At 34.3% G+C, this 26,572-nt stretch overlaps 1 protein-coding gene and 1 pseudogene across 1 annotated transcript in view; both read left to right on the top strand.

The window, feature by feature from the left end:
• Positions 1-26,572, top strand: part of LRP1B (LDL receptor related protein 1B) — a 1,985,448-nt gene that overhangs the window by 1,473,858 nt on the left and 485,018 nt on the right. Inside the window, exons 36-37 of the mRNA XM_044242553.1 lie at positions 11,788-11,922; positions 12,481-12,610. Of these exons, the coding sequence (XP_044098488.1) occupies positions 11,788-11,922; positions 12,481-12,610 (265 nt within the window). The remainder of the gene's footprint in view (positions 1-11,787; positions 11,923-12,480; positions 12,611-26,572) is intronic.
• LOC122903758 lies at positions 14,298-14,489 on the top strand (annotated as a pseudogene).

The raw sequence follows: 26,572 nt of genomic DNA on the forward strand, positions 1-26,572 counted from the left end.
TAAACTTAAGGTATTTTTTCACCAGAGGTGATAATGGAAAAAAAATATTTACACACACACACACACACACACACACACAAATATATTTGCTGAGAAAACCTCTGTTTTTAAGGCATACACTCCATCTTTGTCTGATTGACTAATTTGAAGCATAACATAGAAACCAAGTATTTGAGGAACCAGTTTTTTTGTCTTTTCCTATTCAAAAATAAAAGTGAAATCAGATGGCATTGTTTTCTGAAATGGGTTGATGGTTTCCTGAAGAAATGTCTGAGTAGGTGTCCCCTGAAGACATATCTATTCAACATGCTGTCTCAATTTTATAGCTTAGCTTTGAAAATATAAAGCAGAATAAATTAAAACAATTTCTCCTTGGAGCTACAATTGGACCCCTTCTATTCTGAAGCTGATGAGACTGTGACAGCACATTTTAGATCTCATATGCTACCTGAAAGTCAAAATTAGGAACACAAGGGCTGTGAGAACTTACTTACTGCATGTGAAAAACAGCACGGTGCAAATGCTTTGAAGAGAAAAAACAGTCAATGCTTAAGAAAATGTGAAAGATTCTTTTTGTTACCCTGAGAGGAAACAGTTCAAAACCTGAAAATGGAATTGCTTTTATAATAAGTATGTTTAATGCAAATTCCATTCAGGACACAAAAGGTAGACGGGCATGTATTTCTTATTTGATAAAGGAGTAATTTAAAAGAGAATGTACATTATCTAAGATTTCATAACATTGTACCTTAAGGGGATTAAGATATCTAAAACCTTTGAAGTCTGCAGATTTTATTTTATTTACTCACAAGGATGGAGTTCTTTAGTGATTTGTTGCTCTAAGAAAATTGCCCATTAGCGTTTGTATTGATTTGCCTTTCTCAAAATGAAGGAAACAAATGTAATTCATTAGCGCTTTATTATTGAATCCTTTTAATATGAAATACTGAGAACTTGGGTCCTTATTAACCTGTAAAATGTTTAAAGAAATGGTTTCAAAGTTGGAAAAGAATAGGAAGTAAAACTTAATTTGTATCTGTACCTGGGTATCTGATGGATTCACAATTGGCTGTCATCACAGTTTTTGCTCCCCAGTCTTCCTGAAATGCTCTTGTCATCTCTCCTATTATTATGAAGATGACTACACTTATTAAATTGATTCTTTAGTAAACCATATTGTGCATTTCTCCAAATGTGAATCCAAATACTACCCTGTCTTCGAGGGGCAGTGAAAGCCTCACTGCTCTCCTGAAGTCTTTTCTGATGACCTTGACAGACCTTGCTTTCCTCTCAATTTCCATAGCACTCAGTAGGCTCCAGTGGTTTTGGCTGGTGTGTCATGGCACAGAGCATGTCAAAAATGGGGCATGATTGGAAAGTAGCAGCCACACTAGTGGTAGCAAGTCTTCTTTCTTATCATATAACTACTGGTTAAACAAGAAGAGATTTTATTTTGATACATGTGTTTTTTATTGATTACTTTATTAGGAAATTATTTACTTGTAAAGAATATATTATTCCTGCATTAAATATACACTAAAATAGAAATTCCTAAAAGATGAGAAAAATAAGTAAGAAATCATCATTTTAACATTTTCTTCCATTGTCTTAGACAATGTGTAGCCATTCCCTATAGTGTGTATACCTGACTGACTCTGATGTCACTTATGTATAAAGTATGATTTGATGAGTTTATATATCTATCTATATCTATATCTATATATATATATATATATATATATATCCGGGGCACCTTTGTGGCTCAGCCAGTTAAGTGCCTACCTTTGGCCTCAGGTCATGGTCTCAGGGTCTTGGGATCGAGCCCTACATTGGACTCTGCTTGACCAAGAGTCTTCTCCTTCTCCCCCCCGTGTGTATCTATCTATATATATATGTATAGATAGATAGATAGATACAGATATAGGTATAGATATATCTCATCTTATTCTAAACATTACTGCATGTACTAAAAAATGTGGGAATGGCAGTAAGATGAACAATTAAGATGTGAGGGAATGAATGCTAAGAAAAAAGGGGGAAAAGTAATATGAAACGAGATAAACTGTATGCTCTAAAATTGTGTATTTTTGCTGAAAGTTGGCAGCAAATACAATTTTTGTATTTCTAATAACCAGTACAAAGTCAGAAATGCAATCAATTCCAGGGCTCACAAGGTCTATATAATTTAAAAGAAAAAAAAATAAAGCAAAGAATATGTACGTGTGGCAAAGGACATATCATACATAGTTCAATAAAAGCCAGCTTATTGAGAATGGAGAAGGATCCACGCAAAGTAATCTCCCTGAGCTGCCTTTTGATTTAGCTTGATTCAGGTATAGATTGAAGAGCAGTGATTTCTGACAGATCTGGGACCAGTGGCATATCAGTGATGCATGTAGGCCGGGTCCAAGGACACAGAGGGGTTTCTGTAGGACCATGCAAGATGGAAATCAAATTGGAGCCAGCTGGAGGTGAAAGCAGAGACTATTAAAGATACAAAGAGAGCAGATACAGATGGAGCGTCAGGGAGTCTCATGTAGGAAAGAAGGGAGTCTCCTCTTTGCTTGGGGTCTGAGATTTTTTATTGGTGATTAGGCATCCAGGAACTTGTCAGATTAAGGACATGGTCCAGCTGTCCTTCTTCATCACTTATCCCCTGAGACCGGGGGTCTTGGTGTCAAGGTGTTTGGAGCCAGTGGTCTCACAGAACATTTATGGTCACTCCTTATTTGCCATCTATTGTGCTGAAAGACTAAAGATAGCATTCTCTCTGTCCCTTACCAGGAAGATACATGCTATTTGCATTACAAGGCATGTGCAAAGTGGGGTGGGGGTACAGACCCTAGCAAGAATAGAACCTGGAGCAAAGGAAAAACAAATAAACAAACAAAAAATGCTTTTTTAATCGAGTCCCTTCAATTTTCCTGTCTCATCAGAATCAACAAATTTAAAATACAGCCATATGTATATATATAATAATAAATTATTTTATATAAAATATTTTAATATACACACACATATATATGCATATATATATGCATATATATATATCCCCCCCCCCCATTTAAAGCTCTCCTCCAACTGGGGGGGGGGGAAAATCCCAGATAAGATGTTCTGTATATGGCCTTCTTTTCTCTTTGAAAATGCCTTTAGTAGTAAGCCATTAATAGCAAAGAGATTGTAATGAGGTGAGGGTAGCATTTTACAATAGCAATCTCCTTCGCAAGACCTTAGATCCTGTTGACTAACAAGTGTTTTTCTTCTTATCTGTGCTTTTGATGAGTTAGCTGGTAATTCTCAACCAGCACACTATGGCAGACTAAGCAACTTAAAAAATCACTAAGGTGAACCATTATCTTGAGTATTTTTTTTTTTTAAACTTCTCTAGGCAATTCTACCGGACAGCCATTTGAGGAGTATTGAGTTTGAACTGTGTGAAGGCAAACCTGTTGCTGAGGTTGGGGACAATAGTATAGAAGGTCTGTTTTTGGAGACTGGGTAATCTGAAAGGGGAGGGAATGATCAATTGAGATGAGATCAGAGGAGAGCAGTGTGCAATAAGGTGTGAGGCCAGGGCTGCCACTGAAAAATCACCTCTGGTGGGTATGACCAGAGCACTTTCTAGAATAAGGTATCTAATTTTCAGTTTGAGGTTTTTTATGTTGTTATAATTTATCCCCCAGTCCCATGCTTCCATAAATTCTGTTACATTATTTGTATTTCATGTGTGGGTGGGGTTATAAGAAGTGGATCAGAGGAAAGGGCTGAATCCAGTATCTGTGTTGAAATGACTGACACATACCAAGCACAAAAAATAGCACTTAGATATACTATGACTGGAAAATGTAGAAGTGATGTGAGAAAGTCTCTTCTTCCCAAAAATTACAAGATGATTTCCAAAAGAACAAAAAGTAGGGTTTGGATTGGAGGTAACCGTCATATGTGTCGAAGTTTTAGAATGAAATCCATTTGGAAATCATTATGTTAACTAAGCTAGAGGAATTAATGAATTGCATGTCTTAAGGCAGACTTTGTAAATAGAGAAACAGTTGGATTTCTGGGCCTCCCTGTTAAGGTCACTGCTGATAGATGACAATAAAAGCCTCCTAGAAGCCTTATACATTTTACCTCAAAGGGGAAAAGAGTAGGTAACCAGCTCATCTGAAAGTGATGGTAAATAATTAAAGTCCAAGTAAAAACTGATGGTTGGAGGAGATGGGTGAAGGATATTGTTCTTTCTGATCCCAAGAAAAAATAGTCATAGATAAAACATTCGCTGGAACCCAAGCCTAAATTTTATCAAGAAACCAAGTCTTACTTTACATAGAATTTCCAATAAGTTAGCACGTGCTTTTGGGAGTGAGCCTAAAAGTCTTTATTTTTAATGTGTGGGATACAGTATAATGGTCCAACAAGATGGGAACAAAAAAACATTGGCAAATAAATTAAACTAAACAAATTTGCAAATTTTAGTACTCATGATTTGGAACTGTACTTAAGTAATTCTTCATATTGTGGATCTAACTTAACCTTCTAAACAAGTTCTTTGTAAGCTCTAAGAAGGTACTAGCAGAACGTATTACTAAAGATTCTTGTTTTCTATAAAATGTCTATAATTTTAAAGGTCAACCAGATTCTGAGCTTCTGTTGTTGTCATTTACCAAATTATTACGGAATTAGGGACTAGGTACTAGAATCCGTCCACATTACCAAATCTAATGACCAAGCTCAGATCCCTTTGGAAAGATTTGTTTATGTTAGAGGTTTTTGTTTTTGTTTTAATTAAAAGAAAAGGAAATTTATGGTAAGATTTTTAAAAATAAATTGTGGGGTACCTTCTAATTTTTGTAGCTTCACTAACCATGACAATATATTTTTTTGCCATCCAGTTGTCTTTCTCACAGTAGCTGCTAGATTCAAAATATAGCCACATTTATACATAGTCTGATAAAATGGTTTAAATTTATCAGCAATGTACTGATAAAAGATGACAGAAGAAACTTGTTCCTTAAGCACTGATTATAACATTTTTAAAAGTCATTTTCAGAATGCCTCAGTTTCTCTTACTCTTCTTATATCTCTAATATTCTCTGTTAGGTCATATTAGCATATGGAGTGGCTATGCCAATGATAAAAAAGAAGTGCAATACCCTTCCTTCCTTTCTTCCCTTACTTCTGTCTCTCCCATATTCTTTGTAGTTCCTTGTAATCTGATAGCTAATAGCTCACAAACTCTTTCCATCTTCATGGGTTTTTTTTTTTTTTGCTTTTTTAATTTTGTTTTCCTGATCCTCACAGCACTGGCTCTTATTTGCAAGTTACTAGAAACAATTATAATAGAATCCAGGAACTCTTATAGTCTTTCGGTGTTCTGGTGTCCTCAGAATTAAGGTTGGATGTCACCATTTTTACCGAAGTTGAGATTGTATTTGTTATATTTACTTTACCTTTTAGAATTCTAGACAAAATAAAAGACTAAAGCCTGGTGATGTGTGATCAAAGTGCTAAGATATAGATCTTTTACAAAAATATTATAATATTTGTAAACGACTCATCCAAAAAGCCAGTATTTTTCTTGGCTTCACTGTAATTTTCACCTCTCAGACATATCAACACTGGTGCAGGAAAAAAAAAAAAATCGTGGTAACTGAGGAGGAAGCTAAAATAATAAGCTCCCCTCTACTTTTTAATAATAATACATTCTAAAACCATTCCTTAGTTGAAGCCAGTCATTTGCCCCTTACCGCGTAAGGTAAGCACTCTCAACCAGAGTAGGTCAGCACAGACTGATTCCTGGAAAGGGGAGAATCTTGAGAATTTCTTGCCTTTTGATCTGTGGTAGGAGTTCTTCCTGGTTGTATCAGCCAGAATGAAAGAATGGTGGAGTTGCACTTGCAGCAGAAAGTGGTATGCCAAAAGTATATTTTTGATTCTGGTCAACATATTTCTTATTGCCTTGAATAAAGATATAGTTGAATCAAGATATACTTATCACATTGTGGGTATCACAAAAAGGAGCATTGGATAACATGATTTTTTTGAAAAATGTCAATTGACAAGATCACTGATCAAATGTAACAGGGTAGCGTTTAGTAGGATAAGTGTGAAGGTCTGCAGTTAAAAAAACAAATGTGGTTTCATAACCATTAGTACCATGTTCTGGGAAAAATCATATGCTTTATTCTTTTTAGCTCCAGACAACAAAGCTAGTTAAAATAAGAAAAAATTGCAGAGAAAAAGGAGAATCTATGTAGCAGTTAAAATTGGACAGAACTTTGAGATACTATTTTCCTTTAAAGTACAACCAAAAATTAAATCTTAACATTAGAACATCAAGAGTTGAAAGGAATCCTAAAAGTTATCTAGGTTTTACCTTCTTTTACTTATATCTGTATATCTCTGTCTTTCTATTTGTATATTCAAATATGTGAGGAAACTGAGGTCAAGAGAGACAAAGTAACTTTGTGAAAGTCTCATGGGAAACGGTGGGACAATCACTGTTAAGATCCTAGCCCTAGACCCCTTGCAATCTAGTCTGTTATCTTCCTGGTGTGTTGGTGACTTTTTCATTAGGAGAGGGAAGCATGGTAAGCTTATACATCATCTTTTATCTTTTTTTAAAAAATTTTTATTTTGGTATGGTGTTTTCTGAAATAGTATCTCAGTTTAGGTGGGGAAACAAGACTTTGAATTTTCTAGAAAGGACCCAACAACCCAAGCTAACATGGAGACAAGTGTATTCACAATAAATAATAAGTGCTCATTGATCATAAAAATAGATGATACAATTATATAATTTATATAAATATAAAATGCTATTCTATAATAATAAATTATTTATAATAATAGATTATTTTATAATAAATTAAATTTTTACATACTAATATATGTTATTATATATTAGTATAAACATAATAAAAATAGGAGTGAAAGGCCTTTAAGAGATTTTTATTTCTTGTTTCCTATTTTCAGACAGGACTGTGCATAATCTAGTTCTGTTAGATGGTCAGCACTTGAGCTTGACTCAAAAAGTTTAACTTTTCACAGCATCAATAAGCTTCTCCCTTATTTTACAGACTAATATCATTATAACTGTATGCAGTTTTTCATTTAATTCAGACTGTGGTTACAATGCACAATAGCTGGCCTCCAATCTCTCTGTATGTAATCCTTGAAAATAGTTACCAATATCCTATGTGTCTTATTATATCTGTGGGGAGCTAATTATAATTGTTATTACCTTAAATTACAAATTCTATTTTCCAATCCTATGATTATTTTATACATTACCAATTACCATATGTCTCAAGACAGTTTATTTTTAATTTAATTCCAGAAGTGAACTCTGTGATTATAAGGACTGTCTATCATGTTTGCCACCAAACTCCTAAGCCTATAATAATGTTAACACACACTAAATATTCTATAAGAATGTGTTGAATAAGGATAATGAAAGTTAAAAAAATATGTTTTGGAGTATCAGGACACAGTTATGATAGTCTTTTCTTCCCTTTCTATATTTATATGTATTTCCATTTTGTATCTTTACCATTTATTGTAAAATTTTATCATCATTCAGTCTGATTTTATTCTTAATGAAGACAGTCTTGACATAATTTGTTTATTTTGAAGATATTCCCAGATATTAGAAAATACATTTTTTAAGAAAACATATTCTTATGTATTTGTGAACTTACTCAATATAAAATGTGTAGGTCTGAATATGTATGTGAAAGAATTGATAAGAAAGAAATTGGGTTATGAATGGCTGATTTAATTCTGTTGTTTAAGTCCTCTTTACTGTGTCACCACAAGATTGATTTGCTCACTAATCTCCCAAAATATCTAATAGAAATAATACAAGGAAACTTTTCAGTTCCTCAGTGCTTTGTCCTAGTGGACTTGACCATTTAGAGATAACTTCAGTGTTACAAATTAATCTATTACCCACAAAATGAATATTCATGAACTATCTACAGCACATGTGACTACATTGGTAAAAGTTGGGTCAGTTGCAACCCCTACCTATGAATTATCTCAGAGTCTGATTTTTTATTTTTTTTATTTATTCAGAGAGAATGAGCACGAGTGGGGGGAGGGCAAAGGGAGAGGGAGAAAGAATTCCAAGCAGCCTCCAAGCTGAGTGTACAGCCTAAAGTGGCACTCAATCTCAGGATCCTGAGATCATGACCTGAGTCAAAATCAAAAGTTGGACACTAACCAACTGAGCCACCCAGACAACCTTCTCATGATCTGTTTCTAAGAAAAAAAAAAAAAAAATGTAAAGCCCTGATTTCAGCTCAATAAGATAATAAAAGTATATGCGAACTGTAGTTTATGAAGAAGAATGTTTCTTGGTTATATGAAACAGCAGTTTGCAGCCTGGCAGAGTTATTAGAGGGTAATTCAAAAGTAAGATTCCTGGGGCACCTGGGTGGCTCAGTGGGTTAAGGCCGCTGCTTTCAGCTCAGGTCATGATCCCAGCATCCTGGGATCGAGCCCCACGTCGGGCTTCCTGCTCAGCAGGGAGCCTGCTTTCTCCTCTCTCTCTGCCTGCCTCTCTGCCTACTTGTGATCTCGGCCTGTCAAGTAAATAAATAAAATCTTAAAAAAAAAAAATGTAAGATTCCCATACAAAATAGGACATTTCTTCCTATTACTTGTGAAGATTGTTGTGAATATTTTCTTTGAACTTTTGCAAGATTACTTGTCTGTACTACGTATATGCTGCTCATGCTCCAGTATTGTGAATTGTTAGTCATTTTTTTTTCAAATGCATACTTTCTTCTCATTGAGCTTATAAAGTTTCCCATGATAAACTCTGTGTCTTCCCCATATCTCCTTCAGCCAGTCTTTGTATAGCATATCACATTCATTCATTATTCAACAAATGTTTACTTTGAGCTTACTGCATGTCAGATATTATTTTTCTAGGTGCCAGGGATAAAGCAGTGAACAAAGTAAAGTGTCGACCCTCACAGGGTTTGACAGTAATAAATGCTATGGACAAAAATAGTTTGATGAGGTGGGTAGAGCATGTAAAGGAAATAATTTTTTACAGGTAGTCAGAGAAAGTTTCAGTAAGAAGGAAGGGATATTTGAGCTAAGACAGAGGTATGCAGATATCTGAGGAAAGAGCTCCTAAACAGAAGGAGTAATGTAAAGAACTTAGACTGATAGTATTTGGTTTCTGTTAGGAGGAGAAAGTCTGTTAACCAGAGATAATGAGTGAGGGCGAAAATGGAAGGATGTCAAGTGAGAGAAGGTTGAAGGATATGGGTAGATTATGAAGGTAATGGGAAGAAACTTTAATTGTGCCTTGGATGAAATGACAAATGATTAGAGAGTTTGAGTGGAGAGGAGAGAAATGATCTCGTTTACTTTTTAAAAGGGTAACAATGGCCCCTAAGTAAAGAAAGGACTAGGGAAGAAAGGTGAGTACTGAGGCAGAAATGAAGCTGGGCAAAAAGTTACAAAGCTATTTTCAATATAGTTGACCTTGGACAATGTGGGGATTAAAGGAACTGACCCCTATGCAGTTGAAAATCTGCATATAACTTTTGACTCCCCCAAAACTTAACCTCTAAGAACCTACTGTTGACTAGAAGCCTTACCAATAACATAAACAGTTGCTTAACACATATTTTGTATGTTCTATGTATTATATACTATATACTTAGAATAAAGAAAGCTAGATAAAGAAAATGTTACTAACAAAATCATTAGAGAAATACATTTAAAGTACTTTATTGAGTTTATTGATGCTGTAAATTTACATCGTTTGTCTACAGGATAAAATGTCTGTCTGTGGCTATATAAATATTGTTCAGTATATTTATTGAAAACAAAACAAAACAAAAAAGCGTGGGGGCACCTGGGTGGCCCAGTGTGTTAAGCCTCTGCCTTCCGCTCAGGTCATGATCTCATGGTCCTGGGATTGAGCCCCACATTGGGCTCTCTGCTCAGCAGGGAGTCTGCTTCCCCCTCTCTCTGCCTGCCTCTCCGTCTACTTGTGATCTCATTCTGTGTCAAATAAATAAATAAAATCTTAAAAAAAAAAAGAAAAAAAAAACATGATGATGCGCCTACACAGTTCAAATTTGGGTTGTTCAAGAGCCAGCTGTGCTTCAGGCAAGAGTTAATAGTAGTTTGGATTGCACTGTAAGTAGTAGAGAGTGTGAAAAGTAGTTAGATGATGGATATGATTGGAAAGAATTTAAAGAACCAAAAATACTTTGTAATAGATTGAACACTACAGTATATGGGTGATGGATTAGATGTGAAGTTTGAGAAAAAGTATTCAAGGATAATATGAGGTTTTTAGCCCAAGAAACAGAGGATGGAGATATCATCCATCATACTGTCATGGCTTATGGAGTTGCAATGTAGAAGACTACAAGAGAAGAATGTTTCATGTAGAAATCCAGAATTTGTCTTTTGTATACCAAGATTGTCTTCTCTACATAAAAGTGGAGATACAAAAAAAGCAGTTAGACATATAGGTCTAACATTTGAGGAAGAGAATTTAAATTTGACATAATGCTTAGTATTGATGCAAAAATAATGTTTATCGTTCACTGATTCACTCTTTCAAATGTTAACTAATACTTTAACAAAATTGGAAAAACCAAACAAGTTCTTGCTTTCCAGATGAATATTTGAAAAAGGTATCTTCTCTGCTTCAAACAATTATATATTTGACTTACCATTCTTGAGAACAAGGGGATTTGGAATCTTTTTCCAATTAGGCAAAAAAATTTAGACTATATTATACTTGAAATGGAATCTCAAAGCTTACTGATAAATGGCTTTATTATACTAATTGCTTTTTCTTTATTTCCATAGTCTGTCACTGTGCCAGAGGGAAATTATATTGGTCTTAAAGGATTTGTTCTTCAAATGGCCACGTAGGTCACAACACAAAAACTTACTTAGTTGGTGGCAAATTTATTATTTAATGATTTGTCCCCAGTGTCTTTCTGGTGGCTATATTTAAAATCATTGGTCTATAATCCCTACACTTTATGCATATGCATGCATATATAATATATTTCATTTAGAATCTTTAGACACACTTTTCATTCAAATATTCAAAAAGCACTGTTATTTAAAGACTCTGCAATAGCATAGAGCCATTTTTCAAGTATTCTTAAGCCCATTTGTACAATCAGAGTTTGAAAAATAATGTAAGGGGTTTGTACTTGACATTTGGGAAACTAGGACCTCAGAAGGAATAATTGAATGCTAGGGCATTTTTAAGACTTTATACATTTTGAATGACCTTGTGCTTAAAACACTCTTGATATAGTTGAAATGCCCTTATGTTTCTTTCTGTTCTCTCTCTACTTTAAGACTTTGTTGATTACCTCCAGTAGTATTCTTTTTATATTTAGAGAACTCAGACACAGGTATAGGTGTGAAGGGGAAAACTGTGGTCTAAAATAGCATGGTTTGACATCAGGGTTGCAAAATAATGTGAGATAAGTATTTTTTGAGTTAAATGAGTAGAAAAATGAAGAAAAAACAATCAAGGATGTGATAGGTCATTTCCACATATATTTCAAAAGTACTTTTAAAAAAACATTTGATTAGGCTCTTTCATGTTGCTTTAATATCTTTCTTGCTATTTGTGTTAGTAAATTGTCCTGAAGAATATCTATACCCTAGTATACCCAGGATGATAACCCCCAAAATACTAAAGCAATGTGATCCTTATACATACATTGATATCTTTTATAGTGTATGTGTATGTTTTTTGCTTTTTTTTTCTTTCTGTCTTATCCATAGAAAATGATACCATCTACTGGACAGACATGGGCTTCAATAAAATTAGTCGAGCTAAAAGAGATCAGACTTGGAAAGAAGATATCATTACCAATGGCTTGGGAAGAGTGGAGGGGATAGCTATTGACTGGATTGCTGGTATAATCCATGGCTTTTTCTATTCTCATTTCCTACCTATTCTGTTAGGATCTCAATCTCCTTCATAAAAATTCTATTTCCAACTCACAATAATTTTTTTTTTGTACTTCTAGCCACGGGGATAAATAGTCTTTTTGCTCTTGGCTTCATTCTTTCTAATGCTTTTGAGTCTTTAGACAAGTGTTTTTATGCAGAAGTAGATTATGTAGTGTTAACTTTGCCCAAATCTCCTGGGAACTGTGAGGCAGGTAAACAAACGTGTTAGAAGTTCTCTTTTGCCTGGAGTCAGTAGAAAGTTAAAATAGATCCCTTCTTTAGGTGAGAGAAGTTTCAACTTATTTTTAGCATATAAATGTATCATTATATAGTTTAAACCACAGATGCATGAGATTGGGAAGTATTTGCATATTAGTTTATTTACAACTTTCTGCTTAAAAAAATAGGAATATATGATTTCTTGATAGTTATGCAAATGCTTAGAAAGTTAATTTTAGCCATAAATAATAAATACTTTTCTTTCTTACAACCATATTATAAACACACCTGTGTTTCTCCTAGGTAACATATATTGGACAGATCATGGTTTCAACTTAATTGAAGTTGCAAGACTCAATGGCTCTTTCCGATATGTAATTATTTCCCAAGGCCTGGATCAACCAAGATCTATAGCTGTGCACCCAGAGAAAGGGTAATTTTAAGCTTTACATATATCTTGAGTTTTAAGTGAGTTTTCTTAAGTTTCATTTAAAAAATCCAGATGTTCATATTAATATTTATTTTTACTCATAGTATTTGAAATGAAACTCAGTATTTTACCTGAGCAAAAAAAGAAAAGTTTATTTTCACTCTGTGATGTATATTTTAGAATGTATTTGAAGAGGTCATATTTATTACGCAGTTCTTTAATGTATGTGTAAATCCAAGTAAGTATACCAACATGTTTCTGGATTCTCAATTTAAAGTTCTACCCTACAACTGTTTACAAAATGGGTATTCACTTACTTGATAAGTGATTAATATCCAACCTCATTCTTCAATATTTCTAAAGCCTCAATTTTCTAAGTCTACAATTGCTAAGACAACATATTCATCCCAAGCTTTGTATTTTTTTCCCTTGAGTTCCAGATAAATATGTCTACCTGCCTTTTTGACATCTCCATTTTTCCATTTAGATGTTTCATAGATGGTCAAACTTTGCATATCTAAAATTAAAATGAATTTAATCTGCCATCAATATCTATTAATATTTCTTTTCTAAATATTATCAATCTACTACTCTCCATCTTTGCAACTCCCACTTTAATTAAATCTGTTCTTATCTTACACATACAACACTGCAATAATTTCCCAGTTCATCTCCTAACATCATTAAAAGTTACAGTGAATTTTTTTCCTTTAATATAAACCTTGCTTAAATCCTTTTGAGGGATCCTCATTAACTTTTGTGTAAAGCCCAAATTTCTGTTGTGATCCTTCTTTAGTTTTTTTTTAGTATCTTATTTATTTACTTGTTATTTATTTATTTATTTATTTTAGAGAGAGCATGAGCAGGTGGGCCAGGAACAGAGGGAGAGGGACAAGCAGACTCTGTGCTGAGTGAGGAGAGCCATGTGAGGTTCTGGTGCAAGGGTTAGGGATGGATGCAGGGCACAATCTCATGGCCTTGAGATCAGTACCTTGAGATCACAAACTGAGCTGTAGTCAAGAGTCAGATGCTCAACCAACTGAGCCGCCAGACACTTCTGTTCTGATCCTTCTGAATCAGACCTTATGCAAAGACTCAGGCTCATACTCCTGCTACTGCTACTTTGTGATATCTCAGTCAGTCTCTGTTGGACTACGTAGTTTTAAAAATATTTTCAGATACTTCCTGTTCTTTTCTATTCCTACCCTTTGAACAACCTCTTTCCTTTATCGGCAGTGTTTTCCTTCCTATTTTTACTTTGCTAAATTTTGTTTATCCTTCCCTGGCTTTGTAAACAGATTAGATTGTTCTATTCTGTGACACCAAAGTACCTAGTACTTTGATTACTTTCATTTTTTCCTAAATCCCGTTCACTAATATTTGCTTATTTACTTATATTTATTTGCTTAGTAGCTCTGTTTTTTTTTTCTCTGGACTGGGTGATGTCTCTATTCTTCACTGTGCTATGAGGAGAATAGTCATGCACATTTGGTTTATTTCTCTATCCCCAGTATTTAGTACAGTGGCTGGTAAAAAATAAGATGCAGACTGATAACTGTTTTTCTTTTAAGCAGTGATATCGAAGTCATCCTATTATAAAACTTTATAGAACTTGCCACCACTGTGTTTCTTTCATTGCTAGTATGATTTGACTTCAGAGTTTTTTGTTGGTTTTTAAAGGGTGGATGTTTGCTTTGCGCAGTGGCAGTATCATAGCCAATGACGTTTATCCGAGGCACGATTATTGCTAATTAAAGGGTGGATGTTTTTACATTAATAGAACTCCTCTTCTTTTTGGAGGGATGGGCAAGTGAACCATGGTGCATTAGATAACATGATGCTGATTTAGAATGAAGTCAATCTATGTAAAACATCAAATTGGATCTTGTGAAAGTCTACAAACTTTCTTATTTGTTATAGGTTGTATGTTGTTTTTCCAATATCTTCATTTGCTTCAGTTTCTTGACAAATGTTATAAAATTAAGTCATTGTATTAGTACAGTGAAAAAGGGAACAAAGAAGATTAATATAGGAAAGCAAAATAACACCTGCAATTTGTCACACTTCTGGCTAAGATTATGTTGTAAAAATTAAAAAACTTGCATTGGTTAAGAATGCTCTTGGATGCAAAAATTTTGAGTGTAAATTTTTGGAGTTTTTCTATTTTTTTTCCAACTCTTATCTTTACTACATTATATTCTGTCTTAGACTTCATGTCTTGGTCTCACTGTTGCAACATGCTTGATATATCATCAAGGAGTTTGCTTACACTTAAAAAGCAAAGGAAGAGGATAAAAACAGCTTTTCATTGCCGGATCATATTTGGGAAGAAAAACATCCTTATGTCAATTCCTTTGTTATCCCTTAATCAGAAATAGATTACATGCCCATCCTTAGATCAGTCAATAGACAGAGGGAAAATATTATTTTGACATACTTAGCAAGTTATGTCTCATCACATTGGCTTGCATGAGGTCCCATACCTAACAATATGTACAACAAACTCAGTTTCTCAGCAAACTCAGTTTCTATTACTAGGACAGATCTTGAGGAAGTGAATTTCAATGAATTTCAAAGAGACATTATGAGGAAGAAGGAAACCAATTCTCTTGATTTTTCCATTTCAGTAGTCATTCCAACATTCCTTTCTTAGTTCATTTTCTCTTCGACACCTTAATTTTGGAGTTCCCCAGGGCTCAGTCCTTGGTGTCATTCTCTCTTTGGTAGTCTCATCCCACCTAAATGTATAAAGACTGTAAAATGTTGAAAGCAAGACCCACCTCACTCTAAACTCTATTTTTTTATGTTATGGACTACTTCTTCAAACAGATCTGTGGCAGACTTTATTTTCCAAGATGATTACAATAGTATCTGCCATTTCACATGCTCTCCTTAAAATGTGATATTGACACTTCCAAACAGAGAAGTGGAGCATCTTTTCCATATGCTTGAATTTGGGTGGATCTCTGACTATTATGGAAGTGATACTATGTAAAATCTGAGGCTGTATCATAAGAAAAAAGAAAACTTTTACATGGTTATCTTGGGACATTCTTAGAAACAGCCCACTCTGCTATGAGGAAGCCAAGGTACACCATGAAGGGGCCAGTGTAGGTGTTCCGGCTAACAACCCTAGCTAAGGTCTGAGCTAAGAGCCAGTACCAATTGCTAGATATGTTGAGTGAGTGGATCTAAATGATTCCAGTCCCTAGCTTCTATGTCACCACCACCTTGGTGGCACCACAGTCGATGTGAAGAAGGAATGAATGGTTCCTACTGAGCTCTTATCAAATTGCAAATGCAGAAGTAAGTAAGTTACTGTTGTTTTAAGCCTTTAAATTTGGAGGGGTTTGCTAGAAGCAATAGATAGACTCTTTCTCTATAATTATGAGTCCTCCATTAGTTGATGCCTGTCCTGTTACTTCAGTTGCTTAGGTCAAAACACTTGGTATGATCTTTGATGTCTCTCTCATATACCCTATATCTAATATAGCAGGAATTCTGTTACCTTTTCAGTATATTTAAAGGCTCACAACAAAACCAAAGTAGTATTATTTCCTCTATTTAACAGATAAGGAAACTGATTCAGCTATTTTACATATTACTCTGCTTTCAAATTGATATGTGGGAGAGTAGTTTTTCTAAACTCAAAAGTCATGCTACAATGTACGCCTATGCATGTGTGTGTAACGTATCACACATATACATATATATTGGAAAACATTACAAAAATTAATAACCAAAAATATCAAAATACAAGGAAACAGTTTTAACAGTTTTAGGATAAAACTGTAATGAAAATTTAAAAATCAGAAGTATAAGTGAAAAAAGAGATAAGCCATAATGAGAAAATGCTGGAAAAAAATTAGGAGAAGAAGCTTGTAAAATAATTTTGACTTGAGTCTGATTTCCCGTTCCCCTATAGAGGCCCTTGCCTACAACCAAGTGTATGCCATTACATCTTAAGACTGTGAGGGAAGGATATGCTTCTGTTTAATTCCAAGACTATAACACATGACTCAATTGAATATGTCCATATCACACTCATAAACTTAAAAATAAAAATATACTTTTGGCAATGTGATGGTACTTTAAAAATATCTTTCTAAATTATAATTTATAATCAAGCAATAAATCATTATAGCCTCAGTAGAGAAAATTTGATCGATTGCTCTATTGTGGGTAATTATTCTAATGGTAGGAACAAATATAATTTGAATGTTATGAAATCCCAGAGATACATAGGAAATGAGTTTGTTTCTAATAAAGAATTTCTTCCCCCTGTATTTATAATAAGCCCAACACTTCATTTGTATGATCGAGAGTGTCTTGTGCCTGGCCTATTATAGATTCATGTAGTTCAATTTAGCAGGCCTCTTGCTGCTGCTGCTTGTCAATCTGTAGTTTTCTTATTTATTTATTTGTTTATTTATTTATTTATTGTTGAAACATAGTGTAGGAACTCCAGTTGTTGTTCCAGATCTTCTTCTCTTTAAGTATATTTTTATAACTCCACAGCCATCTTAGTAGAAAAACATACCTACTTCTCTCTAGGATGATTGAGAACATCAGGCAAAAGGACCCTCATATACTCTGATTTCTACCAGTTTATTAAAAAAAAACACTTATGAGTGCAGCACGCTGGGTGCAAGGTCATGTCAGGCATCTCCATCTCTTCTTCAGGTTTCAGTTCAGTACATCTTGACTAAATAGGACTACTTATAGTGTGAAAGACACTGGTAGGCACTGTAAAGTATGATAGTATAAAAATCAGATGTGCTTCTGTTCACAATGAGTTTTCTGTTTTAACAGTTTCAGTTAAAATAATAGTCTCATATTGTAACATGAGATTCATTTTCAGGTTTAAAAAGCTTAGATCAGTATGACTCAAGCCTAAATCTCATTCTAAATCTCATGTTAACCTAATTTCTGTAAGATCTTTGTAAAGTTACACTTAGTTTTAAGAAAAAAGAGATTGTGTACAATCAGAATAGGTAATCACAGTGAGGGTAGTAGCAACAATGGTGATGCTTAGTCAAGGTTTTATAGAGAAGACTTGAAGGAGAGAGGTCTCTGAGATGGGGAGGAAATATATCATATGAAGAAGAAATAGAATAATCAAAGCATTGGTAGTGGCAAAGCAAAGGCCATTGGCAAGAGTATAGCCACATAGAGAAGAGCCTACAGATAGCTGGGATAACTTGGAGCCATAAAATAGACAATAGCATTCTCGACATATTAAAGAAGTTACCACAAACACCTTCTCTACTTTCCTAAGTGGATATTAAATGGTCCTAGACTCTCTTAAACCTTCTGTCTGGCCCCAAAGCCTCCACATAAGCAGTGGTTAGAAGTGTAATGAGAGTTTATTGAAATTGTAACATTGTTTAAATTAGGAAATTCTTAGAAATAGTTACTAGCCTAGACAGAGTCTTATGGGGGAGGGGGTTCTTTCTTTACCCTCAAGCCAAGTAATGGAGAGAGCTACAGGCAAATATGTAAAGGGGAGACTAAAATAAATAGAAAAGTTCAATAAGTGAAAAGAAAAGAAAAGAAAGGAAGGAAAGGGAAGGGAAGGGGAAAGAAAAGAAAAAAAAAGGAGAAGAGAAGAAAAGGTCACTTTCTCACTGTAAGTCCTTGGCCAGCAGGAGTTTGATCAAAGCTGCAGAGAGGGAAACATTTTAAAATACTTATGAAATAATCAGTTTGGATTCAGAAAGAGCCAGTCTTTTATGACTGAAAACAATAATCTTAACATTATTTTTTTTCTTTTAACTGAAATTGTCGGAGTGGAAGTCCTGGATTCTTCTGGAAAAAAGATATTCAGTAGAGTATATGGAATCAAGAGTTGGATAAATATAAAGTCACTTTGGTTTATGCCAATGGTTCAGACTCTGCAATAAACTATGGTGGTGAATGAGATCACCAAAAAAGAGTACAGAAAAAAAGAAGTCTAAGGACAAAAATGAAGAATGTTTATATTTAGGGGATGAAATGATTAAGAGAGAGGAAAAAGAAAATCAACAGTAAGGCCAAAGGGAAAGAAAAGTGGACATTTCAAGCCCTCAGAAGATTACTCTGTCATAGAAGTCAGGGGGAGACAGTTCCAGGGAGAAGAGGATGCCAGCAGTAAAGAGCTGAGGAGAGATTAAAGCGAAGAACGGAACATGCAGTTGATGATCAGTATGATATTGTTAATGTTTATCAATTTCAGGAAAGTGGTAAAGACAGAAGCCAAATATAAAGAATGAATAAATTAAACATAATTAGAATGTAGAACTAGCATATTTCATCTACAGTGACAGAAATTTGAGCAATGAAGGGAAAGAGGGAACAATAGAAATGTTGAGAAGATAGTAAGGTATGGAGAAAGTTTTCCTCTGTGTAGGAGTCAGGGGGTACTCCACATGTTCATAGACAGAGGGGAAGAAACTGGTGGAAAGGCAAATTTCAGGCAGTGTAGGAAGAACATGGACAACGAAGAAGCAATAGAGTGGGGCAGGGAGAATAGCGGACCAGAAAGCAAAATGGACAGAATTTGTGTCTTACATCAGGTATCCTAGAAACAGATCCTGGAATGAGAATTCAGTTCAGGAAATGGGAAAGAATCAGGATAGGAAAGGGGAAGAGACCAAACAAAAGGTCAGCTGTGAGCAAGGTCCAGGTCTCCACTGATTACTTGGGGAGCTCTGGAGTATAAACCTCACTTGAGAGCAAGGGAATTTGGCTTTCAAACTCCCACCCAGCCATTCATTGAATGAGGACAACCCTTGGGAGACCTATACCCCCAAGATTTCATGCTCTCAGAATTGCTTGTGAAAGAAGAGTTGCTAGTTCCTGTTCTCTCAAGAAAAGTGCCTGTGGGAACTCTTAGAGACAAAGGACACAGAAGCTGGGGCTGGTGAATATAGAAACAGGAAATAAGATCTGAGGGTGTCTAGGTGGAGCACCAGCAGAGTTTGGAACCCCAACTTGGATGTCTTCTACCTTTGAGGTCATCTGAAATATCTTGATCTCAAATGCCTATGTCCTTTTTGATTATTGAAAGGATTAAATGAGGTAAATTTAAGTGGAAGCGTTGAATTAGGGAAATTTCTCTTCCTCCCTCTAGTTTTGGAGATGGAGTGAAGAGATAGGATGGAACAATAAAATATATTTTAGCAATTAAAATTAGTGAAATTGAAGAAACTCAGGCTTGTAGGTGATAGCCATAAGAGTAAGGGTAGCAGCTTTAAATGGATAAGTAAGTTTTGCTAAAACTATTGTGGTGACTAGAATATGAATAAAAGAACTTAAAGTAACATGAATCCAACTGGGATAGATTTCTAGGATCTAATTAGTATGTTTCTATGACCTAGAATAGAAATAGCACCTTAGCAGTAGCAAAACACAAAACAAAGCAAAACAAAAATCACACACACACACACACACACACACGAAAGAGAGAAAGGGAACAGGTGGTGACAGATTCAAAGCTGGATTGTAATGGAATAACCATGAGTTGACAGTCAGGAGCTGAGGTCTAGAAGTTAGTCACAGAATCATGGAAACCTAAAACAGTATATTAAAGTCAGAGAGTAAGAAGTAAGGACACAAATGACTAAGACAACTATAAATTAAGCAATGATTTCAGAATTGGTAAAACTGGAAATAGAGCAGTCCCATGTGGTAATTAAGATGAGTGTGTGGCCTTGCTTATGTAACGTAGGGGTAAAGGAGGGATATAGGTCCCTGGAACAGATGAGGTGAACGTGAGCTGAGATATTCACAAGGTCATCAACATGAGTCATGAAGTCCCTAAGAATGTCAGCAGTGGAGGGAGAAGATGGCAAAGTTTTCAGTGAGTAGTAAAACAATTAAATAAACTCAGTGGTCAGTTGTGATAGTGATGATGTGGTATGAGAAAGTAGGATGTATGCTGTGAATGTTTTAAAATAAGTGAGTATAACCTCAGAGAAAGTTTTCTTTCTTATTTAAATCTTCTCTATTTTAATTTTCTCAGGTATCTCATGCAATAACTCTGCTGTCATCCTTAATTCATTCCTTTTGATGAAGCCTTTCTCTTTCAAATAAGATCAGATTTCTCTCATTTGAAACAAACAAACAAAAAAGAAAAAAAAATCAGTATCTTATTTCTCTCTGCATGTTTACTTCTCAACTTCTTAGAGAAGTTCTGTTCCTTCCAGAATTGTTAAAATTTATCCATAGCCAAATTCATATTTTTTCTAGATTTCACACCATTTGCCTTCTCTTTGACATATTTTTTCAATGTTATCCACTCAAGAATTTATTTTCTCTATTACCTTCTCTAACTCCGAGTTCTCTTGCTCTCTCTCACCCCCTCCATATACCCCCTCAACACATCTCTCTTCGTGTATGTCTTTATATGCCATTCCCTTTCTTGTTATATTTACCCTTCAAAACACATGTTCATTTTTTTTACATCATTCAAGGAATTGCAGCCAAAGTCTTAATTTCATTCCTTCACTTATATTTCCATTTTTCTTTAGAAAATCTTTGATTGTCCACTCTCATAGAAATTTAAGCATCCAGCTCTTTTTTTTTTTTTTTTTAAGATTTTATTTATTTATTTGACAGAGAGAGAGATCACAAGTAGGCAGAGGCAGGTAGAGATGGGGGGGAAGCAGGCTCCCTGATGAGTAGGGAGCCCAATGTGGGGCTCGATACCAGGACCCTGGGATCATGACCTGAGCCCAAGGCAGAGGCTTTAACCCACTGAGCCACCCAGGTGCCCCACTGTCATAGAAATTTAATATATCCACCTACCTTTAATCTACTGACTTCTTTGCCTAGCTATTGTATTTCTTTTTGTCCTGACAAGATTGAAACTTACTTTAGGTTTTCTCTAGTTTTTCATCTGTCACTAACTCCTGTCATCTCTTGTATCCAGATGTTCTCTTAGATTTCCCATTTCTTTCCATTGTAACTGTGAGATCAGCACAGACTCAGTTGGAGTAGCTCATTAAATATTTTTGAATTCCTAATTTTAAGCCCCTCAAGCAAAATTTACATTTTAATCCATAAAACAAGAAATCTTTGAAATATATAGCAATAATTCAAATAATATTTACCTCCATACCTCACTTCTTTTTAAGAATATTTCTTAAAAATTAATTAAGTCACATGGATAGATGTTTCTCAGGATTTATATTTAAGAATTGATACACCTTTTTAAATGCTATGCTGATTTTCAGGAAATGTTTATTAGAACATTGGCTTCCAGGAAATATTACATAGACTAGGTATCAAAATTCATATCATATGAATAAAGTACAGCATTTTCATATTCTCGATGTTTGAAGTTAAAACATGTCAGGTGATGTCGCCAAAGAAAAAGGTGAACAATGATGGAGTAAATTAGCTGAATCCAAGATATAAATGGGTCTTGAAAGGTGGTCATGAAGCCTGTTCTGAACAATGGAGACTTGAAATCTTTTAAAATATAACCAAATGCAAAATACAAAGCATGTATGAATTTACTTCAGCTTGAAAAATTAGTTTCTCGCTTCTGTTGACTTTTTGTAAGGCAATACTTCCTTTTAGAAAAACTGAAATGTAATATTTTTTTATGCTAAAAACTCACTTCCTGCAGTAGGAGTCACAGTATGTCACTTTGTATAATACCAAAAAAGTTGGTTAACTTTCCATAGTGTATGATCTCTAAGTGAAGCACAAATACTCATTTTTTTTAAACTGGGCTGTGCATTGTTTTGTTAATCTAGCTTTAGATATTTATGATCATAAATAATTTGCTAAAAAGTGTTTCTTTTCATAGGATTCAACTTAATATAGGATTTTGGTGTTTGACAACTACATATTTTCAAGTGGTCTTTGATTGATTTTATTTATATATATATATATATATGATTTTAGAATATGCTTAACAATATACAAAAGATCTTGAATGATAGTTTAACTCATTTTGAGATAGCAAGAGTACAGCATAGCTTAACAGTATATCCTAAAGTATGTGTTCATCTCAAGGCAAGATGACATATATAAAAAACAAGTCGATTTAAATTTGGTTTGCAGTGGAAATAATGGTGGAATCAGGCTGTTAGTATGTAATATTAAGATGCCACGATGATCAAAGAACTCAGAACATCCCCCAAATTATAGGCAGCTACCTCTATAGGTCTCTAAGAAAAGCATATAAAGAAATTATAACAAATGGAAGAAAAGCATCACACTATTTTTCACTGGAAATTTCCTCAAAAATTCTGCTAACACCCTGTTAGAGCTAGTTAGGTTTTGCTCACCTGATCTTTTACTTTATGCTTCACCTTCACTCCTTAACCTCTAAACATGAATCTTAGATCTTATCCTCCCTGCTAAAAGCAGGAAAGGAGGACTGGAAGTAATAAAGATGCTTTGGGCTTTCTCTTTAACTCAGTGGCTGATGGAGGAGAAAGAGAGGCCAGTAAGTTCATGCCAATTCCCACTACAGGAGGGAGCTTCTGGTTCAGAACACCAAAGCCATGTTGAATAGAAACCAGAAACAGCCACACATAAACGTATGAACTTACACTGATTTTTTAAAGGCTCTGACCAATAAAACTGTGGTTAAAGGGTAAAAGAGAAATTTGAAAGATTTGTTTCTCTATGCACCTATGGAAATTGTCTTAGTATCTTTCAATGTGGACTATCCAGAGTAGGTTGGATAGACTCATGTATCTGAGACAAGTTAGAGGTCATAAAACAAATTGTAGATTTCTGTGTAATATTTTAAGAATTCTAAATCGGCTTATGAGTACTGTAAGTCTAGGCTCTAAGAATCTAGGTATTAAATATTTCATAGGAAAATATATATATTTTAGGGACACATTGAATATAATATATTTGGGATACCAAAAATGAATAAAATATGACCTTTTACTCAGGAAAAGCTTGTGAAACATGTAAATAGCGAAGTAATATCATATATGTATATGTGCATATTTAATAAAATGAGAAGATGTACAATGAGGTAGGTGTAAATTAATTAAGGAACTAAATAAAATACAAGCTATAAACATAATATGCTATCACATTACAGATGCCAAATATATTTTTCTTTGTGAAGTATTATTGATACTTCTCCAGTATTGGCTGGGCATACACATAATAATTGTTTCACTCAATATTGTGAAGTAAGGAATCAAGAAGGAATCTGATGTAAAATGTAAGAATAACAGAAACCAGAGCAAGACCTGTAGAATAAATGATAAATATTATTTTAAATTTTAACAGAAAAAGAGAACAATCCAAATGGCCTATATTTTTATTTTGGCTCAAAAGAAAAGTTCATTTCTGAATTGTTTATGGAAATGACAACTTCTCTCACCACTGCACATTTTCAGAGTTGAAGCCTGTACTTGTATGACTTTGAGACTTAAAGCTTAAATATTTAACTCAAATTAAATTAAATACTTAAAGTTTCAAGTATTTCTACTGGCATTTTTTAAAGATAATTCTTTATTTACCCTTTTGCCTCTACCATTAATCAGTGGGTTTCATGAGGGTTGCTAAGGCCACTACATGTGGTATCATCAGCCGCTAGCACATAATAAGTACCTACTTGATATTTGTTATGTGAGTGCATGACTGCATTAAAAGAATACATTTGAGAATCATCCACCAAACTACAGACCAAAAAAAAAAAAAAAGAGTAGTGTTCAAGGTTATACTGTCTCTAGACTCTTCCTTTTAGCGCGTGTTCTGCTATCTGTGCCTGAGTTCTTTTTATATTACAGTAACCTCTAAGCAATAGTAACACATTCAGGACACTTGAAAAGTGATTTGGGATTGGCATGGAATGCTTTCTCAAAACAAAACTGCACATTAAATGAAGAACAAGGAAATGTGAAGAAGCCCTCCCAGGAATAGAGAAGGTTCTACTTTACACCGTTTCCTCACAGGGGATGAAGGATGTCAATTCATGTATTCACGAAATGTATTCAGAGCTTTATATTATTTGCACATACCCTAAAGATGGAGACATTGACATGTTGTCCTACAAAGCATTTGATTAGTATGAGTTTTAAGTAATTTTAATGGAACTGCTAAGACATGGAAAATTGCAAGCAAGTTTTTGTCAGATAAAACTCATGCTCTCATAAAGGCTAGCTGCTATTGTTAATTTGTAGGGCTTTTGTTTTGTTTCTTTTTGTTTTTAGGTACTTTTTGCTGATAAAGTAACATAATGTTGACCTCCCAGTATGGCAGAGGGAAAATAATATTATTTTTTTTAAGATTTTATTTATTTATTTGACACAGAAAGAGATCACGAGTGGTCAGAGAGGCAGGCAGAGAGAGGGGGAAGCAGACTCCCTGCTGAGCAGAGAGCCCGATGTGGGCTTGATCCCAGGAGCCTGAGATCATGAGCTGAGCCAAAGGCAGAGAGGCTTAACCCACTGAGCCACCCAGACGTCCCAACAGTAACATTCTTGATTCTCAATCAAGGCATTTACCTATAAAAGAATTACATGATCTTCATTTTTGTGCCAGCATGAAATTTTTGGTTTTATCTCATCTTTCTTTAGCATATCTGATAAAGTATATAATCATGCTATCTCCTAAGGGCATAGGAATAGAAAGAAGTGGGAGCTTATTGTAAAAATTGAAACCCAGATCTGTGTCCAAAGGAAATAGTTTAGCAGTTAAAAAGAGAATCTTAAATTCAAAAAAAGGATTGATTCAAATTAGTTGCTTTTTACTATTTTCTTATGTCTAAAAACGTCACATTTAATCCTGTTCTTTTTATCATAATTTGGCCTTATGCATTCTGTTCTTTCTATCTCACACTTTTTACCCTTCCCTACCAAAGCCAAAGCTTTATGTTAGCTTTATTTCTCGAAAAAAAAATTTATTTGTAATTATACAAGGGCATTTGTAATATTTTCTATATTTTTGAGCTTTAATCTAACTAATTTTGAGAGGAAAAAAAAAGATTTGTTTTCCTTTCTAAGTGTACCTGTATGTAAGGTAATTCTGATTATTGGTACAATGGTCATAAGATACATTCAATAAACTTTTGGGGACTTTAGGATTTTCGGTGCTACCAAGTGGAATATTTTACCTGTTATTCAAATGTCAATAATTAATTGGGCATTAATATTGGAACATAATGTGTATTCATTGCACATTTTCCTGCCAAAAACTTCGGTGTCTTATTAAGACAATGTGGATATTTGTGTTATGATGATTTCTGACATTATTCTTATAATCCTTTCAAACCACATTTGGAATGTCCCATTTTTGATTTTGTGATTGTAAATTATATAACTGCAAGCCTCTGTAAATTCCCATATTACTAGGGAATAGTATGGGGATATGGGAATAGTAAATTCCCATATTACTAGGACAAATTATTATCCAGAGAAACTTCAATTATACAACACAGCATTTGATTTAGACAAGTCTGAACAATTCTAGGTCTGGAATAACCTTGAGAAGTATTTTTAGTGCTAGATTAACCAAGCTAATTCTCTAAAGGCAATTTCCTTCACTATATCATATACCTCAACAAACATTTCACTGTGGCAAATTTTGAACTCAAATGGGAACAAAATCAGTCTGTAATGCTGTCTGAATCTTAATTCCATGGGGTGTCAAAAACCAGTGACAAAGATTTTCATTTCTTTCCTTTGTGAAAAATCACATTTAGATACCAAAATCTATGTTCATTAAAGTTATCTCAAGTACATCTATGTAAATTACTATCTTAAATTAGTTATAAGTTTCTCCCTGTAGTTTTATAAGCTTAGTGCTCTTTTTCTACATTTAGTTATAATCCCTGAAGGTTCTCAAGGTGCTAATTCTATTTGATTCCTTATTTTTTAATTTCAGTTTAAGAAGCAAATAAATTACTCCTTTCCTAACACTCATAAAGTGTTGCTTAATTTTAGTAGGTATAGAATCTTTTAGTTTTATTAAGTTGATAAATTATTTAGCCATAAAAGTGAT

Source organism: Neovison vison, chromosome 3 (genome assembly GCF_020171115.1).
Source record: "Neovison vison isolate M4711 chromosome 3, ASM_NN_V1, whole genome shotgun sequence".
Lineage (NCBI taxonomy): Eukaryota > Metazoa > Chordata > Mammalia > Carnivora > Mustelidae > Neogale > Neogale vison.